The sequence below is a fragment of the Tenebrio molitor genome, chromosome 6, assembly GCF_963966145.1.
Source record: "Tenebrio molitor chromosome 6, icTenMoli1.1, whole genome shotgun sequence".
Taxonomy (NCBI): domain Eukaryota; kingdom Metazoa; phylum Arthropoda; class Insecta; order Coleoptera; family Tenebrionidae; genus Tenebrio; species Tenebrio molitor.
Window position 1 is genome coordinate 17,518,922 of NC_091051.1, and position 18,084 is coordinate 17,537,005.

Genomic DNA, 18,084 nt, shown 5'->3' on the forward strand with positions numbered 1-18,084 from the left:
TCAATTGCTAAAATCAAATTAGTAATATCTTTTGTTCAATACCTCCCTAAAAAGTGAGTCTGTATCCATAGTTACCAGTGGGTGAAGGTTTCTCTTTCGTTCATTTCACTTTCGCTCACTGTCTTTCGCTAACTGGTTTTCACTCAAGCATAATTGAAAATCCATTGTATGAAAAGAATTTGTATATTGAAAATAATAACTAATAATAACTAGAACAATTCATCATTTTACATAATTCATTACAACGATAACCACCGAATATGGTCATCATTACCACAACTTTCTGAAGGATCCACTCTTGGTCTGCCGCTTCCAGTAAAAACTTGCAAACATCGTTTTTTGTAGCTTTTTTCGGCTGATAGCTTCCACATTTTGTTTTCAAAAAGGAGGTAAGACTGCTGAACCTGTACCATTTATTTTATTAAAGCCACTAAAAGCTTATTAAAAAACCTCTTACCTGGAGATGTCGAAGTTTTGAAATACAAACAGTGTACTCTTGAACATTGAATACTGCGATTACGTTGATGCTGTTCCTATATTTTTAAAATATGCCATCATAACATTTTCATCTATTATTTTGATCCGTTTCTCGGTCTTCCATTGTGTAAATTTTTCCAATTCTTTCTGGTACTTTAATTTTGATTTTGTAGGCAACATTTAGTACCTCGCGGCACTTGCCTCTTCCAGGTCATCATCAGGAACATATAATTCTTAATGTGTTTTTATTTTATTTAAAATTTTGAATACAAAGTTACAGACGTGAGTCTAAGGAGGTATCAAGCAAAACCAAATACAGTATTCGAGAGTAAGGCCGCTTTCGTTCACTTGAATTGCATCACGCAATTCGCGTGAACGAAAGCTTTCCTTCCTCTCTCGTACTGTAAATAACTATGTCATCCTATAGAAATATCCATCTCCCTTTAGAATTGAAAATTAAAGATGTTATTTATGCAAAAAAAAAATGATGGGTGCTTTCTCATATCCATTTTCGGTACTGATAGAGAGCTTTAAAACAAAAATTTATCTTGTGAAAATTTGAAGATCGCGTGGTATTTGAATAGATTATTATTTGTTGAAATTTAAAAAAAAAGTGTTTTGTTACTCATTTTGCAGATTAAACTCGTAAATATGAACTCGTAAAACATGAAACGCGAATTTATTTCAGGATTTATCTCAGGACGAGAGTGTTTATTGATGTAATTAATGTGTTGGTTAGCAATTTTCAACAATATGTTATCGTAATATGTTAAAAACTTTAACTTGATAGGTCAAAGAAATAATTTGTAGCAACTACATCTGCTAAAAAAATCTTTAATCGACTTACATTAGTATAAATACAGCTTCCTGTGGAATGTATAAGGATTTCAGTTTCAACATAGATTATTTTAATTAGGTACAGAAACTGTTCCAAAGAACCTAATTCCTTGCTATAAACAAAAACGTTTCGATCAACATCTACGGTTCGTTAAATGGATACCAGTTATACAATAATAAGATTATGGTATTTTCAAGAATTAATATATTACGATTTTTATAATCAATTCAGTTTATAATTCGGCAGGTTTTGAGAATGGCTTCGAGGTAATGCTAATACTGTGACACCAAATAACGCCGTTAAAAAAAAAGTCACATAAAAATAACATTCACGATATTCCTGAAATCATTTCCGAATTGTATTAATTGAAAGATTCATTTTGTACACCTTCTCACTTCCACTTTGTGGACAAGCAACGAGCTTAAAGCTATTGCTAGGCCAAATATGAAGAAACTGCATCCCATCGTAGTAGCTCGTAGAAATGTGGGAAAAAGGTCCAAGAAAATAAGCCAGTTCAAACATACTGCAGTTGTTCCAAAAAGTATGCAAAATGTATTGTAGTAAATTTCTCTTCCAAACTCTAAGAACTAACACCATTATTTTTTAACCTGTCAGTAATGCAAGGAACAACCATGTGTAATAAGTGCCACGACTGCTGCGAGTGATAATAATATATATATAAAAAATAAACCATGTGTTTTACCCAGAAATATGTACACTGGAATAATGAATAAATAACTGAAAATGCAATTTATAATTGTTAAATTATTTAAAATTAATAGAGTTTTTACAAACCCGATGGCTTCCGCACCAATCGACAACAATCCAAATTCGTCGGTGTCAACATAATGTATGACAGCTCTGAGTTCTAAAAATTTAAAAGATTAATGTTACATTTTAGTATTTTGTTATTCCACCGATGTACTTGCAAAATTATAGTTCAACGAAGCAATGACCATCGATAAACAAATTATAAGAAAATGTTTCAGTTTGTTTGTAAACAAAAAAAGCATCATTTGGTATGTTATCGTTGTTTTTTTCAATTTAACATTTTCTTCTTGTTGTTCGGGTAAAGTGTATAACTTTCCGGATATCTCATTTAATACTTGAAATGCTTCCTTAATTTTATTTTTGTTTATCAACCATCTAGCCGATTCAGGTGTATACCAACATGCAAAAATCATAATACAATTTGTTGAGGCAATAAAACCTATCAAATATTGCCAAACGTGAATTGCTTTCGATGTGTAATCCAACACTAAAACTCCTAGTAAATAGTAGGGAATGGTGTAAATAACCAACAGTCTGCTCATTTTAGTGGTGATTTCTCCAACTGTAATAGATGTATTAATAAATGGTATGCATTGAATATGAAAAATTTACAAGTAACAAACGTAACAACGTTTACAATATTACAAAATGCGACGGCGACCACAAAGGCTAGTTCTAGAACGTGTTTGTTGTGTATAATTATCCATATCCATCCTAATATGTTCCAAACTATACAAGAATAGAAGGAGACCATTCTTCTTCCATATCTGGTAAAAATAAGTTTAATTGACGAGATTATCTTTTGAGGAAAGGTAAACAACATAAATTTTGGTGAAATTTTGCATAAAATATTATAGGCGTGTGCTAAAAATAGAAACAATTGAAATTTTGATATTGTATATCTTACAAATCCGCAAAGAGTCCTCCAATAAGTGCTCCCAAGCAAAGCCCGATACTTTTAAAAACACTCATTCGTAAGACAAGATTTTTCTGGCTGGCTTCTCTTTTAAACTGAAACAAAAAATGTCGATACTACCACGTCAAATTAGGAAGACTAATTTCAGCTCTGGTTAATGCTGGTCATACACGAACGGAATTTTTGACAGTCAAGATCCGCCGATCAGAACTGCTGATTTTCCCGCAGGCCTCATCCGCCGATCTCCAGGCCTGTCGTAGTCCACTAAGGTACCGGTCGGGCCAGTTGAAATTTCTTCAAAAAATCCGTTGGCAGTTGTGATCTGTTAGTGAGTGAGGAGAACCGGCGGAATTCTGTTAATTTATCTGCGGATCCAGGAGTCAGACAGGCCACAGATCAGGCGATGAGCCGAGCTCTCGTAGAGTAGGTTTTGTTTTTTAGTTATAATATTTTTATCAGTTTAAGAGTTATTAATGGTACTAGCAGGTTAGAACTCCAGAATGTCGTTGGAAAACGATGACAATTGTGACCCGCAGACACGGCCCGCAGATTTCTTCCTCCAGAGCGGGCCTGCGGTTTTCTCGAAAAAATCCGTGGCCTGTCAAAAATTCCGCTCGTGTATGGCCGGCTAATGTGGTACTTGGCTATATATTTATATCACTATTGACTTACAGATTGCAACCTAGTGTAGCCTTGTTCGGTACTGTTATTATTAGCAAATCTATGGGAGCTATAAAGAAGTATTAATTAAATAAGGAAAAAGTTGAAATCTGTATTTCATTTTACCTGTTAAGATTAATTGAAAATTCGTCTATATAAATATCAACACTTCCGGGATATTCGAACACTTCTACCTGTTCGTTTTTATATTATTTTTGTTGTTATCAAATTCTGTAAATTGTTTAACATTTATAAATACCTGAACTGCTAAACACAGTGGAGCAAAACTTCTAAGAATATAAATGAGAAGAAACCAGCAATTTCCCGTACTGTGTTTGTTATATTCTTCAAAAAATTCGCGTTCAGCTAAAATAGTGTTTAGGATGAATTTGAGCAATTACTACATGACTTACATAATTGGGACTCTCGAAAAATGACAGGTGACATTGTTAATAATGATGTTAATAACGTTTTCACTAAAAGAGTGTTAAAAATTCACGGAGAAATAAATGACACAAGTCGTGACATTTTATTTTGTTTCCCACCATGCTCTGACTAAAAAAAGAAAAGAATGTTGTAATTTTGACAGTCTGTTGTCTATCCGCTGACAAGACGGAATCTAAAGTGTCAAAGTAACAGCACCTGTCAATATTACTTTAGAAGCCTATTAAACAACCCACACAAGAAAATTGTTTCAACTTTGTAGTATAACAACTAATTTACGGTTCACAATTAAGAATAATGATATTTATAGTACTAAATATTTTTTTTAAGGTAAGGACTCTATTAATGTAAATTAATATTCATTACTTTGATTGTCAAATCTCCAGAGTATAGGTACAGCAGAAAGAGAGAGAGAGAGAGAGAGAGAGAGAAAGAGTCCTAGGGTCCGAGTCTTGAAATTGTGGTAAAAGTTTCCCATTGGAATTTGTAACTTATTTTAGTTTCCATTCGAATAAGTTTTCGTATTGTTCAAATCATGGGAATTTTATTCCCAATTGGCGATAAAATAAACAAAATTCCATTTGCTAAGAAGGATTGAAGCAGTGCTCTCAATGGATATCCAGGGCACTCTTCATAAAAAAATATCATTAAAAATGTGATTTATTATGCGCGTCAATCACAAATCCATCTGTATTGTCCTTGCATCCTGTCACGTCTCTCTTAGATATTTTCAAATTCATACTTGTGTTAAAAGACATACAATTGAACACTCTTTATTAAAATTATAGTGTTAACGTGTCTGTAACTTGTAGAAATGTTACATATAAGAAATTTCATTACTTTGAATACAAATAAGAGTATCTGCAGTATAACTATCTTCAGCGTCTCTTCGTTCTGAGCGATCCTGAATAAGCAATTAACGAGTTTAACGCTACCCGCAAATTTTTCTGACTGCGGCGCTCAAGTACCTAACCCATGCCCATGAAGGGAGCCAAGAGTATATGTACGATCTTCCCTGTTTTCTTTCATTGCGTCTTCGACACGTCTTCTTGTTGTCTTCATCTCTTTGCTGTATATTGTCATTATTTTCCACCATTTATTGCCTATATGAACTTTTCTTTCCATCTTCTTCTCCCTTTTCTTGTCAATTTTCTTTAATCCCTAATTTCACTCTTGTTATTATTCAGTCGGTAGCTCTTCCCTTTTTCTTTTCTCTTTTTGTCCCTTGACCTTCCCATTTGTACTCTTTCGGTAGCGACTTTCCCCTTTGTGCCTCTTTTCCGGTTTCCGTTTTCTCTGTCGATCTACCTTTTTATTCAACTTCTCTTTATACCTTTTCTCGCCGGTTCATCTTGTCTTCTTCTCTCCTTCTTCTGAAAATTTTTCTTCGGTTTCTCTTCTCTCTCATCCGATATAAACCATTCCTCATTTATCTGTATCTTCCTGTATCTTATTTTCACCGTTTTTCCTTTCTGTTCTCTAGCCACCTCTCTTAACTTCGTTTGTGTTTTCGTTTCTTCGTTTGTCAAATCGTCATCTATTATACATCTTCTCACTTTTTTTTTCCTTCAACTTACTCTTATTTAGCATAATGTTCTTCTTCTGCTCTCAACTTTCTATTTTTGGCAGCATCATTTTATCATTATTTATTTTAAATGCTTTCTTTACTTTCACCCCTATCTCCCTTTCTTCCGTAAGTCACTTCCAGCGGAATGTCGCTATATCAAGTTCTGTTGTCACCAGAAAGTCTCAGTTTTATTAACTGCAGTGTTCTCGTTCTGAAGAGTTTAGATTGGTTGGGATGAAACCATGAATCTCTCTGTTTTCCTCAACTTATCGAGCTCAACCTACCAGTCGCTTCTGTGCTAGAGATAGTGCTCAGAGTTTATCCACTACATTGTACTTCTGTAGGGAGAAGGTTCAATGTATGATATTTCATCTGGAAGAGACAAATAATTTTCCGGATTTTGTGGGAAACAAGGCGAGCTGAGCGTAGCGCCTCCATCCTACAATGTTCTTCTCTCAGCAGTCATCTTGTTGACCAGCTGCCGCACAAACTGAGTATCTCGAGAATAGCCATGTGTTAGGTAAACAGTCTCTTCTTCCATCGCACTCTGAGGCCTGAGTCCTCGGTGGCTTCAGTTCTACGTGCAGCCCTGAATAAGAAGTCTCCGACCCCTCCCCACTCATGGATCGCAGCCAGACGAATCAGAGAATGTCGATCCTTCAGGACCCGAGCAGCCACACCCAAGACGACGCGATCGTGTATAGTTTCTCCAAGTTCTTCAATCCCCTTCCTTCTGTTCCTTGGGTAGATGCAGTTGGGACATTCTTAGTTGGCAAATTCTGGATACAGAAACGCAAGAGACAAGACTTTAGTTTTTTGCGTGGCCATGATTTATTTTTTAAACGTTGGACACACTATTGCAAACTAGGAAAACTGACAACAATGCACTAGCGTTGACGCTTAGAAAGCTTAGAAAAACAGAACCTAATTCAACAGACGGCTTTACCTACTACCAATACCAAATTAAATGCAAAATTTCCATGGTCCATTATGCCAAAACAACGTGAATGCTGTTTACACAAGTTCATCAAAAATAGAGTGTGTAATTTGAAAAAAATAGTTTACATTTTTATAAAAGTTATTAATTACAATTTATTTAATTATGTATTTATTATAATCAATATTAAATAATTCACATAATATAACACAGACATATAACACAAAAATTAATAAATATTTAGAGCTCTCCTTTATGAGAAATCTTTGGTGTTTAGAAAAAAATTCGATTTTACACTTATAATTTCAGCAACGGCAATAGTACCGCAATCTCTTTTTAAAAATTTTAAAATTCTGGATTTAGGGAACACATTGGTAGTTGAAATTCAAAAAGGTATATATGTATATTATTATACTCATGTCATATCGTGAGGAAGTTCCTTAACATTGACATAGAACATAATATAAAAACACAACAAAGTCAAAATGTGGAGGCGAAACGCCGGCAATTATGTTGATTAGCACTGCACTATTACTTGATAGTATTATCCGTAATAGTGTATGTATTCCGGCAAAATTGCCGTGCCGCCGGGTGGTGGAGGGAAATAAAAATAAGTTGAATGTAACAAAATTTACGGGAAAAAAATGCTGATATATATTTTAATTTTTCAAGTTAATTTCAAATTTGATAAGTCTTGATTATGTGCAGGTGGTAACATCAAAACTGTCGTCCCCAATAATCCTGCTACTAGAAACGCTATGTAAAACTGAAATTGATCAAGAACCTAAAACATATGCTTTTAGAGAAATCTTCTTATTTCGAGTAATTGATCACTTGTACTTTGCTGAACACTATAGTACTACAAGCCGTAGCTACACCAAAAATACAAAAACTGCAACTCATTGCAGAAGCTCTGAGAAATGTTGGAAAAAGATCCAAAAAATAGAGCCAGATCAACAACAAGCCAGCTACGCCAGTAATCATAGAAAACACGTTATAGTAAGTCTTTGTATCTGAAATGAAATAAAAATAGAGCAACTTTGTATAAGTTACGGAATATCAGCAAACCCGGCAAAAGAATTGCCATTAGAGCTTCACATGTCTGCATGACAAATATAAAAAATAATCCACAACGTTTACCCAGAAATATATATATGGGAAGAAGAAACAGATAACTACAAAGAGGGTAATAAATATTCATAAAAGGTTATTTTGTTTTCGTCAAACCCAATTCCTTCTGCTGCGGTTGCTAAAGATGTGGGATCTACTTTGTCGAAATAATGTATAATTGCTTTTGTTTCTTGAGTCATAAAATGTGCCCAGGTTAAAATATGGATTTCCTTGTTAAGTGAACATACTTGCGAAAGTATAATGTAGAGAAGCGATACTCATCGACAGGCAAATTATTAAAAAACATTTTAGTTTTCTTCGTACCATAAATGACAACATTTTCCAGAAGACTTTTCCATAACCCATAGAAATATTATTTTCTGGCGCATCATCTCTTTGTTTTAATTCATAAACAAGTCCTGATATTTCGCTCAGTTGTTTATATGCTTGCTCTTTTTTGTTTTTGTTTAACAACCATCTTGGTGACTCTGGAGTGTACCAACAGGCAAAGATCATAATTGAATTTGTGGCAGCAATGAAAATTAGTAAATATTTCCATACTAATAGTACTTTGGACAAATGTCTTATTAAATAATCTCCTACTACATAGCTCGGGATTGTATAAGCAGACAGAAGCCGAGTCCTTTTGCTGGCAATTTCTCCAACTACAACCGAAATATTACAAAATGTGTCATCATATCATCTGGAACTAATAACATGTTACGTATGTGACAACTGAAACGACACTACAAGACGCAACGACTAGAATGTACCATATTTCTATAAAGTGTCTGTTTGTTAAAAATACCAAAATCCACGCTGATATGTTCCACACAATGGCCGAATAAAAAGTAATAATACGTCTTCCAAATCTTCAAATTCAGGTTTTGGGAGAATATTAATTTTAAACAATTCCTTACAGATCTGACAATACTCCTCCAATGATGCTTCCTGAGGAAAATCCAATACTCTTAATGATGCTCATTCTCAGTGCTACATAGTCGCGATAACAATTTTTATTTTCCTGAAAAACAACTCGATAAAAATACACTAGAATTGATTATTGCAAGTCTTTGAATTTAAAACTGAAAATATGAAATTTTTAACTGTATTGTTGTACCGCTTCTTTTAACTGCACCGGCCAAAAAGATTCCATTTTGCTGTAGTCCTTGCAAGTGATCGGAAAAAATATGGAATCGTTAAAGCTACAAAATGATTGTAAGTACATTAAATGTTCGATTATAAGATTAACTTAAATTTTGATTTCATATTCTTACCTAGGACGACCTATTAACTCAATATAGAGATCAACACTTTCTTGACACTCAAAAGGACCTACCTATATTATTCAAAGTTAATGTTTTGTTTGATTTTGTTTCATTTGTTTCTTTTACTTGTAAAGCCAAGCAGAAGGGAACAAAAGTTCTGAGAATGTAAATCATAAAGAACCACAGACTCGTTTCATTGTAATTGTCGTACTCATCGAAATATTCTCGTTCAGCTGAAAAGTACTTCTTAGTGATATTATGGAAAAACTAAACAAAATCGTATACTTACATGGTTCAGTATTTATAAATGAGACCCGACGCATATTCAAAATTTGACAAGCGATTTAGGTATCTGACAATCAAATTAGCATCCTAGAAATATATAGTTTTTTAATAATTAATATCTGCTGATAATTTTTTCGCTCTAGAGAACAATGGAGAACATTTTCGGTTTTTTTCTCTGACAATTTAATTCATGTATAAAAAATCTCATAAGGCGCGCTGTGATTTTGTCACTTTGACAGCGGATAAAAGTTTGCCCTAACTTTTATCAATTATAATATAACAAGACCTCCTTTTTTTTCGGAAAATTTTGATCATATGACGAAAAGTTTGTTGCTTGGCAACAAACTTTGAGTCTAATATGTTCAAAATTTTCCGAACAAAAAAAAGGAGGTCGAGTTATATTCATCTAGACAAATTCCCGAATGAACAATTCAAACAAAAATAGAGCTTAATTATTAAATACACAGTTAACAAACTTGGAATAAGATTCGGAACTTCACTAAGCGAATTAAAGGTTAGTTTGTACTCACCATGGTACTTTTCCTGCAACAATTTAGCTGTTGTGTTCCAAATTGATTTTACACTGTAGTCGATATCACTGCTGGAGTCGTTTCCGAAACGATTTTTAAATCCATTTCGGAAAACGTCAAAATAATTTTCTGACATTTCGATTATTAATTTGAAACAAAAGCCTTGTCAACGGGTTTTTTTCGCCGGAAGGGAGAATTTTGTCACAGGAAGACGCATTTTCTGACCACGACTAGATTTTTTCGGGATATTCGGCACACTATTGGTCAACATCAACTGTTTTCATTACATGAGGGAATTTGTCCGGCAAAAACACTCAGGTAACTTATACCTTTGGTTGCTATGCATCTAATACCTTTAATACCAAATAAAAAAATTAAATTATTGTATTGCTCATTCATTAAATTGTCTGGCCGAATTACACTCGAGGTTTCATAAAGTCAGGAAATAGTATATTATGATACAAGTTTATAATATAAGGAAGTCTTTAAAGCACGCGCGACGAGTTTAAGAGCACGACGCTGAGTGCTTTTAACGTCGCAAGTGCTTCAAAGGCCCTTATAAACGTGTATCATACGCTATTTTTTATTATACCTGCACTAAAATCTGAAAATTTTAACAAAAAAAAGCAAATTGAAATACCTTTTCCGAGGTAATCTGTGTCATTAATCGTTGATATAGAAATGGTCAATTGTTGTTGTTTCGTTGCTATCATAAATCGTGTGTCAATGTCTATTTATCATTGTTCAAAATGTAGGTGAATTTGTTGTTACCTAAGCAACCCTTAAAGCTTTAGTGTTTTAAAGGCCCTTTTTCGCACGCATTTTAGTGTCAAAAACAGGGATTATGATTCAGGTATAATAAAATAGTTATTTAAGATATAAGTGTAAAAAGTTATCCTTTATTGCACGAACGGGTTTAAAATGCGACCGACGTACGAGGGAGTATTTTAAAGAATGTGAGTGCAACAAAGGAACTTTTTACACGTATGTCTTACAACATTTTATCTACGATCATAACCTTTTACTTTTAGTAATTATTTTATTTGTGATTTTTTAAATTGTGACAATGTGACAACTACATCAGCGTGCGTTGATCGCCACGTGCTACCTGCGTTGTTTAGCACCCAGTTTGTAAACAAAGTGTACGAATTTAAGACGCCATTTGTAAAGTGGAAACAAATTTTTGAAAAAATGTGTGAAAACAATGAAGAAAATATTCCCCCGGAAGTATTTGAAGCTGCACGTAAAGCTACTTTAAATTTACTACCCCAAAAGTCTCGCCAACAGTACGAACTGGTGTTCAAGAAGGAACAAGGTCGAAATGAATGTAACGGAAAATGTGTGTCTAGCTTATTTTGCTGACAGGGCTAAACATGTAAAACCATCAAGTCTTTGGTCGGAATACTTTATGGTAAAGTCTTCGCTGCTGATAAAAAAAAACATCGACCTTAAACATTTTTTTAAATTAACTGCGTTTATGAAACGGCAATCGGCAGGCTATCAATGTAAGAAGTCTAAAATATTCAGCAAGGACCAAATTTACAAATTTATTAATGAAGCACCAGACGAAACATACTTGATGATGAAGGTAAATAACTTCATTGGAATTATTTTCAATTAATTATAATATTCTAAAACTGCAGGTCGTGTCTATTTTTGGAATTGCAGGCGCGTGTAGAAGGGAAGAGTTTCTCAAGATGAGCACTAAAGATATAGAAGACACTGGTTCTATCTTAGTAGTGAAAATACCTGACACGAAAACCAATAAACCCCGAACTTTTGTCATTGATGGAAGAGATCATGACATCAAAAATATGGTTGAAATTTATAGAAGATATGTCTCCCTTAGACCTTCACATACAAAACATAAGCGATTATTTGTTTTTTATCGAAATGGAAAATGTTCCACCCAACCAGTCGGGATTAATACCTTTGGAAAAATACCTAGTGACATTGCTAAATATCTTGGCTTGACAAATCCACATGAGTATAGTGGTCACACTTTTAGAAGGTAATTATTATAAACTCGTATATTATACACTCATATATTATTTACTATTATCATTAGATCCTCTGCCACCATCCTTGTCGATGCTGGAGGAGACATATTATCTCTAAAGAGGCGTGGAGGATGGAAGAGTACGACCGTGGCAGAGTCGTATGTGGAGGAATCCATAGCAAATAAGATTTCCATTTCCAATAAAATTTTGGGGATAGGAGAAAATCAGCCTAGTACTTCTTCTACTAGTCGTGCGGAAAATGAAATGGGTACATCTTCTCAACTGCCAAGCACTGCCAAATCCTCACAGCCTCAAGTACCAAACTCTTTACCGAAGATTATTGTTAAAAATTGCACCAACTGTAAAGTGGATGTACACTTCTATTCAATAAAAAGTGGTACAAGTGGTGCACTCAATTTTAGGAATATTTTGCTAATGTAACTTCTTTTTAGCGTTAAAACGTTACATAACGCTAACAGAAAACGTTACCGTCAAGTTCTCAATTAGTGCGATTCTGTTTGCACTATGTAATAAGATAACGATCGCTAAAATAACTATATCGTTAAATTATAATAACAACGATTTCGATATCATAACTTGCATTCTGTTTAAAACAAATTTAACGATATCTTTATTCATTACAACATAACGATATTGTTAAATGAATGCCATGATTTTTGAAGTTTTATGTCAAATTTGAAACCGTCATTAAGTTTGATTGATTTAAAAGTGTACCTATTGAATTTAAAAATGGATCTAAAAAAAAAGCGAGGAAAGAAAGTTAACCTAGAGCAAAAGGAAATTATTGTAAATTTCCTGGAAAATAATAAAAATTTAGTTCTTTCTAAAATTGCTCCTCAAGATATAAATGATGTTGAGGAAAAATGGAATGAACTAAAAAATCATTTAAATAGTGTAGAAAACGGCGCAAAGAAAGATCTTTCCATGTGGAAATCAGTAAGTATTCGTAGCCAGAACATTTTGCACTGTATGATTTTAATTTTATAGACCATCATTGCTGATTGGAAGTGTAAAATAAAAAAAAACGCGCGAACTAATAAAGACCATTTTTATAAAACTGGAGGGGGAGAGTACCAAAACAAAGCATTGTCAGAACTTGATAACAGACTGTTAAGACTTTGTGGTCTTGTATCAGTTGTGGGGTGCATGGATTTGCCGGATGAAATTCATCCACAACACGCAGCCACAGATGAAATAGTAACACCGGAGTTACCAGATAAGCCAAATTTAATCGTTGAGAAAGAAAATTTGCCTGAATATCAACCTCAAATAGTCAATTTAACACATCTTCAAAATTATCCAGTGGAAGGATTAGTAAAAAATATATTACAAGAAAAAAACGTGAAAGCAACGTTAATAGATTGCAAGAGTCTGCCCAAATGTATGTGGAATCATCACGGGAGATTGCAAGGTCCATTGAAACACTTAGCAGTTCTGTAAATACGTTGGCTTCATCGTTTGAAAAAATTGCATAAGCCGTAATTGTTGAGTTTCATTAATTTGTTTAGTTTCGTTTAAAGTTTCAAAATAAATTATTTAAATATTTTGTAATTCCTTTTATTTGGTAAATTTCTCAAAAATATTATCCTAAATACGTTGTGCCACTAAAGCCACTAACTGCTGACGAACTAGACGACCTTCCATCAAAATATTAATATTATTGTCCACTATTGGCGTTTCTTCATCGTCTTCATCATTTTCCTCTTCTTCTTCTTCTTCTTCTATTTCGGGCAAATTACGAAGTCGACAAATATTATGTAAAATTACACAAGAATATGCAATTTGAGCAGCAATCGGATGTTTATAATATAAAACTCGCGTTTTAATTAAGCATTTAAATCTTTGCTTTAGAGAACCAAATGCTCGTTCAATAACATTTCTAGCTTGGCAATGCCTATCAGTATACAATCTTTGTGGGATACGTGGTAACGTACCATTAATGGGTGTCATTAACCATGGCTGCAAAGGATATCCCGAGTCTCCAATAAGCCAGGTATTTCGAACACCTTCTTCATATCGTCTTCTTAAATAATTATAAACTGTTGACATTTCCCATATCGCAGAATCGTGAGTTGCTCCAGGATATCTGCAGTTTACATTTAAGAAAACCATCCTTGAATCACATATACCTTGCATGTTTATACTATAGTACCCTTTGCGATTCAGATATGCTGCAGCCGGCATAATGGGGTGGTCTACTTTAGGAGTAATTATTGCTATATGAGTGCAATCTATTGCTCCTATTGTGTTAGGAAAATTTTGAGTATTGAGAAATCCGGCTTTTACATGAGCAATTCCTTCTTCAGAAGTTGGAAATTTCACGTATCGTGGAAGAAGATGCACGGTAAATAAATGACTAATATTATTAACGATGCGGCTAACAACAGGTTGGCTAACACTTAAATTCATGTCTCTACCTACACCGGTTTGGAAACTTCCACTTCCCACAAAATTCAAAAAAATTAATACTTTCATATAAAAAGGAATTTTATCTCTTCTGCCTCCAACATTATCATTAAAATCTGCCAATTCTTCGATAAGTAGTTGTACTTCCTCTTTGCCTAATCGAAACACTTTTATAAATCTTTCGAAAGGCATTTCAAACGGATTCTGGTGATCTCGTAGGTATCTATATTGCAGTCTAGACTGTCTTCTACAAAATAATAAAGAAAAATGATCACGATGTGACTATATAATTAACGTATTTACTGATAAATGATATTTCTCAAAACAACTCCAAAGTTAAAATGAAATTCGATTCCGACAGGATTCATTGTGAAATTTTTTCAATTGCTGTCAAAAATTACGAATTTTACATGATATGTTTGTAGTATTTTTGCCAATCGTTATTTAGCGAGAGCTTCGTAACAAGCGTTATTTTAACTATGGTAGTGACGTTTGTTTTCGTTGAAATGACTCAAATAGAATATGAAATATTTCATAATTGTTATAATATAACCAATCGTTAAAACAACGATCGCTAATTAATAGGGCCCGGATTTTAGGCAAAATGGACTATTTGTATTTTTTAAGGCACATGTATGAAACTTGTCTATAAATGATTTCTGGCTTAATTAGAGTAATTAGAGCCATATTTGATTCTGCCTATTCGGCCTAAAATGCCCTTTAAATACCTATTTTACCTTTTAACTGCCTGAACATGCCTAAAATGACCAAAAATCAATTTCATTTTTGCGGTTTTTTCCCAATTTTCGAATTCTGGGAAGTTTACGGTATTGAAAATGTAAAAGTGGTACCTCAATAAAATTTACAATGCTTTATGATTTTAAAATTTAAGGAGATGTAATTACTGAAATGTACAAAGTGCAGTACAATACAGGAATTACTTTTTCGCTTTTACGGTTGGGACCATGATGTCAGCGGTAAATACTCCGACAATACCTAAGTACCACAAACCATTAGACTGGACTGGCATAAATTACAGAGTTTATCTGTTTGCCTCTGTTCGAAGGGGTGCAGGTATACGCGGTCTAATGTTTTCTGATACTTAGGTATTGTTAGAAGCTTTAACGTTTATAAAATGGTCCTTGCCATAAAAACGAAAATTAAAATCCCGAAGTGAAACAATAAGAGAAACCTTAAGGGTGTCATTTTCTAAAAATTTAAGAAATATAAAATTAACCATCTCCTCTGAAATTTGGTGGGAGACGTAAATATAAGCATTACAAATTTGTCATTTCTCGTTTACTTTATCTCCGTGCAGTGGTCGTGTTTCTTGTGAACCTGTTTAAAGTGAACATAATGCCGAAACAAAAAATTAGTTTACGCGAAAAAATATTACAGTGGACAAGCAAGAAAGATTTATATGAAATAAAATCAACCCGAGAAATGTTTTGTAAAGCTTGTGGTAAACTGGTAAGTTAAGCATAATTAAAAATATGTCATTTTATATTTTATACTTATTTGAAAATTTTATTTTTTGTAGTTTATATGCGAAAAAAAATGTCACTTGCAACAGCATGAGCAAACGGCCATCCATAAAGAGAACATTATGACACCGCTTCGGCAAACGTTGCTGACACAGAACTTGGAGGAATCGGCAAATAGTACATTCAATATGGAACTTTGTAACGTCTTTTTAGCTGCCAATATACCATGGCACAAACTACAAAATCCTGCGTTTCAGAATTTTCTGACAAAATATTGTGGTAGAAAAATTCCGGATGAGTCTACTTTACGGAAAAATTATTTACCAAAATGCTACAAAGATGTATGAACATACTATCTTTTAATATTTAATTTAAAATTATTTTCACTTTTAGACTATTGACCGCATTCGGAATGAGCTGGATCCTTTTAACATATGGGTTTCAGTTGACGAAACAACAGATGCACTTGGGCGATATGTGGCGAATTGTCTGGTTGGGAAACTTTCAGAAGATGAACCTGGAAAATCTTATCTTTTGGCGTCTAAACAATTAGAAAGAACAAATCATGAGACAATAGCTAGATTCGTAAATCAATCTTTAGGTAAGGGTTTTTCACTTTTTAAAATTTATTTTGATTTAAAATTTCTATGCGTAGAAATCTTGTGGAGTACCAGAGTTGTTGCTGAAAAGTTTCTTTTGTTTGTAACGGATGGAGCACCATATATGATAAAATCTGGTAGACACCTTAAGGTGTTTTATCCAAAAATTGTGCATGTCACATGCTTAGCGCATGCTTTAAATCTAGTGGCTGAAAAAATTCGCTATCAATATGAAGATGTGGATAATTTAATTTCGAACGTGAAAAAAATTTTCGTTAAGGCACCTTTGAGAGTTGAAATGTACAAAGAAAAACTAAAAGAAATGCCACTGCCTCCACAGCCAATTTTAACACGATGGGGAACATGGCTTCAGGCTGCTATGTTTTACAGCGAACACTTTGATTCCATTAAAGAAGTAAGTATATAAAAGATAAGCAAATTAATTGATTGTTAAACTGTTTTTAACTACTCACAGGTTGTCATGTCCTTTGATGGAAGTTCTGCTGTTGCTATTCAAAAAGCACAGTCTATAATGAAGAAACCCGGAATAAAAAACCAATTAATTTATGTTCGCAGTAATTTTAAAATAATCTGCGAAAGTATTACTCAATTGGAAAAAAATGGGTTACCTTTAACCGATTCAATCAAAATTGTTGAAAACGTATTTACCTCCCTAAAAAAATCTCCAGGCCCTGTAGCAGCAGTAGCATTAAAAAAACTTGAAGATGTTACTGAAAAAAATCCTGGATACAAATTTCTTCTAGAATTGGCAAGAATTTTTAGAGGTGAAGATGTGCCGGAACATGACACCAAAATGGAAGAAATTTATTACAAATTTGCGCCCATTACCTCTTGCGAGGTAGAAAGAAGTTTTTCAAAATATAAGTCCATTTTGGTGGATAACCGACAATGTTTTAAAGTAGAAAATTTAGAGCAATATCTTGTATGCAATGTAAATACGTAACAATGTAAATAACTAACAAACTTGTAGTATTGTATATTAATTAATAAAAAATAATTAGTAAATATCTTGTTGTGTGTACCTACTTAAAACTTTAAAAACACATTTTTTAATTTAATTAACCACAACTTTAAGGACCTAGTATGGCTTATTTTCAGTTTTTAAGGGACTATTTGCAGTAGTTTAAGGGACTATTTTAGGCACCTATTTCCGACTTTTTAATTGCCTACAATCCGGGCCCTACTAATTAATAACGAACATCGAATAGAATCGCATAATTTTTACAACAGTATTCTTATTTTTATGAATTTTTTGAAAGTTAATATTTAATTTGCTGTACCATTTTTTAATGAATAGAAGTGTACATATAGGGAAGAATTAATTCTTTTAATAGTAAATATGTATCTATGTTTTGTTAATACCAACACTCTGTATATTAAATCACTGATCTCTAGAGGTCAGTGATATTAAATAAATATAAAAATCCACAGACCAATAACGAATTAAGACTGTTAAAGTCCATATAAAACCTAGGAGACGTGGACGATGCTAGCGCAACCCTAGCGTAGGACCGAACTAAATAACCGTATTTAGTCGATGATGAATCGGATATTTACGTTGACAGCGAGAAATTTGATTTATTCAAAAAATCAAATTTGTTCGTTTCAAAAATCTTTATTAATCATTGTCAAAAATTTGCTAATCAATTTCGTTATGATAAAAATTATAAAATAATCCAAAACGACTTTCGTACTTGTCCCGAGCCTCTTCTACCTGCGATGTCGAAGCCTGACTAACTTGTTTGAATAG

General features: G+C 33.5%; 3 protein-coding genes and 1 long non-coding RNA gene across 8 annotated transcripts; 2 read left to right on the forward strand and 2 right to left on the reverse strand.

Moving 5' to 3' along the window:
- Window positions 1-1,502: 1,502 nt before the first annotated feature.
- LOC138133816 (organic cation transporter-like protein) lies at window positions 1,503-4,505 on the reverse strand. Of its 2 annotated transcripts, XM_069051776.1 has the most exons (12): window positions 4,473-4,505; window positions 4,076-4,217; window positions 3,922-4,028; window positions 3,789-3,856; window positions 3,675-3,732; window positions 2,994-3,097; window positions 2,699-2,853; window positions 2,241-2,648; window positions 2,111-2,183; window positions 1,947-2,053; window positions 1,711-1,895; window positions 1,503-1,654 (listed from the first exon to the last, which is right to left on the reverse strand). In XM_069051776.1, the coding sequence occupies exons 2-12, from the start codon at window positions 4,107-4,109 to the stop codon at window positions 1,538-1,540; spliced, it is 1,416 nt and encodes a 471-aa protein (XP_068907877.1). In that variant the 5' UTR covers window positions 4,110-4,217; window positions 4,473-4,505; the 3' UTR covers window positions 1,503-1,537. The 2 variants fall into 2 exon arrangements, with proteins under 2 accessions (XP_068907877.1, XP_068907876.1); XM_069051775.1 differs by lacking the exon at window positions 4,473-4,505 and having other exon boundaries at window positions 4,076-4,427.
- A 2,720-nt stretch (window positions 4,506-7,225) lies between these two features.
- LOC138133919 (organic cation transporter-like protein) lies at window positions 7,226-10,161 on the reverse strand. 4 transcript variants are annotated; one of them, XM_069051934.1, is made up of 12 exons: window positions 9,804-10,161; window positions 9,278-9,360; window positions 9,115-9,221; window positions 8,998-9,059; window positions 8,841-8,925; window positions 8,641-8,744; window positions 8,438-8,583; window positions 7,969-8,385; window positions 7,838-7,910; window positions 7,679-7,785; window positions 7,451-7,623; window positions 7,226-7,394 (listed from the first exon to the last, which is right to left on the reverse strand). In XM_069051934.1, exons 2-12 carry the CDS (start codon window positions 9,309-9,311, stop codon window positions 7,278-7,280), a joined length of 1,425 nt encoding a protein of 474 aa, XP_068908035.1. In that variant the 5' UTR covers window positions 9,312-9,360; window positions 9,804-10,161; the 3' UTR covers window positions 7,226-7,277. The 4 variants fall into 4 exon arrangements, with proteins under 4 accessions (XP_068908035.1, XP_068908036.1, XP_068908033.1 ...); XM_069051935.1 differs by having other exon boundaries at window positions 8,438-8,592; window positions 9,115-9,231; XM_069051932.1 differs by having other exon boundaries at window positions 8,438-8,592; window positions 9,804-10,159.
- Window positions 10,162-10,720: 559 nt separating this feature from the next.
- LOC138133695 (uncharacterized) lies at window positions 10,721-12,194 on the forward strand. Its single transcript, XR_011160484.1, has 3 exons — window positions 10,721-11,391; window positions 11,447-11,814; window positions 11,872-12,194. It is a non-coding gene; the product is annotated as an uncharacterized lncRNA (long non-coding RNA).
- Window positions 12,195-14,862: 2,668 nt separating this feature from the next.
- On the forward strand, window positions 14,863-17,339 carry LOC138133906 (uncharacterized). The gene is made up of 5 exons (XM_069051915.1): window positions 14,863-15,700; window positions 15,771-16,055; window positions 16,108-16,315; window positions 16,370-16,728; window positions 16,789-17,339. The coding sequence occupies exons 1-5, from the start codon at window positions 15,587-15,589 to the stop codon at window positions 17,275-17,277; spliced, it is 1,455 nt and encodes a 484-aa protein (XP_068908016.1). The 5' UTR covers window positions 14,863-15,586; the 3' UTR covers window positions 17,278-17,339.
- The last annotated feature ends 745 nt before the right edge of the window (window positions 17,340-18,084 follow it).

Bases quoted from the DNA above. Each gene is read 5' to 3' on its own strand.
- LOC138133816 (XM_069051776.1), bottom strand. From the start codon at position 4,109: ATGTCACCTGTCATTTTTCGAGAGTCCCAATTAT. The intron at 3,857-3,921 runs GTATTTATAAAT...AAAAACGAACAG, and splicing joins CACTGTGTTTAGCAGTTCAG to GTAGAAGTGTTCGAATATCC. The intron at 3,733-3,788 runs GTAAAATGAAAT...ACTTCTTTATAG, and splicing joins TTTTCAATTAATCTTAACAG to CTCCCATAGATTTGCTAATA.
- LOC138133919 (XM_069051932.1), bottom strand. From the start codon at position 9,311: ATGCGTCGGGTCTCATTTATAAATACTGAACCAT. The intron at 9,222-9,277 runs GTAAGTATACGA...AGTACTTTTCAG, and splicing joins ATTTATAAATACTGAACCAT to CTGAACGAGAATATTTCGAT. The intron at 7,911-7,968 runs GTATGTTCACTT...TTATGACTCAAG, and splicing joins TCTACATTATACTTTCGCAA to AAACAAAAGCAATTATACAT.
- LOC138133906 (XM_069051915.1), top strand. From the start codon at position 15,587: ATGCCGAAACAAAAAATTAGTTTACGCGAAAAAATATTACAGTGGACA. The intron at 16,056-16,107 runs GTATGAACATAC...TTTCACTTTTAG, and splicing joins TACCAAAATGCTACAAAGAT to ACTATTGACCGCATTCGGAA. The intron at 16,729-16,788 runs GTAAGTATATAA...AACTACTCACAG, and splicing joins ACTTTGATTCCATTAAAGAA to GTTGTCATGTCCTTTGATGG.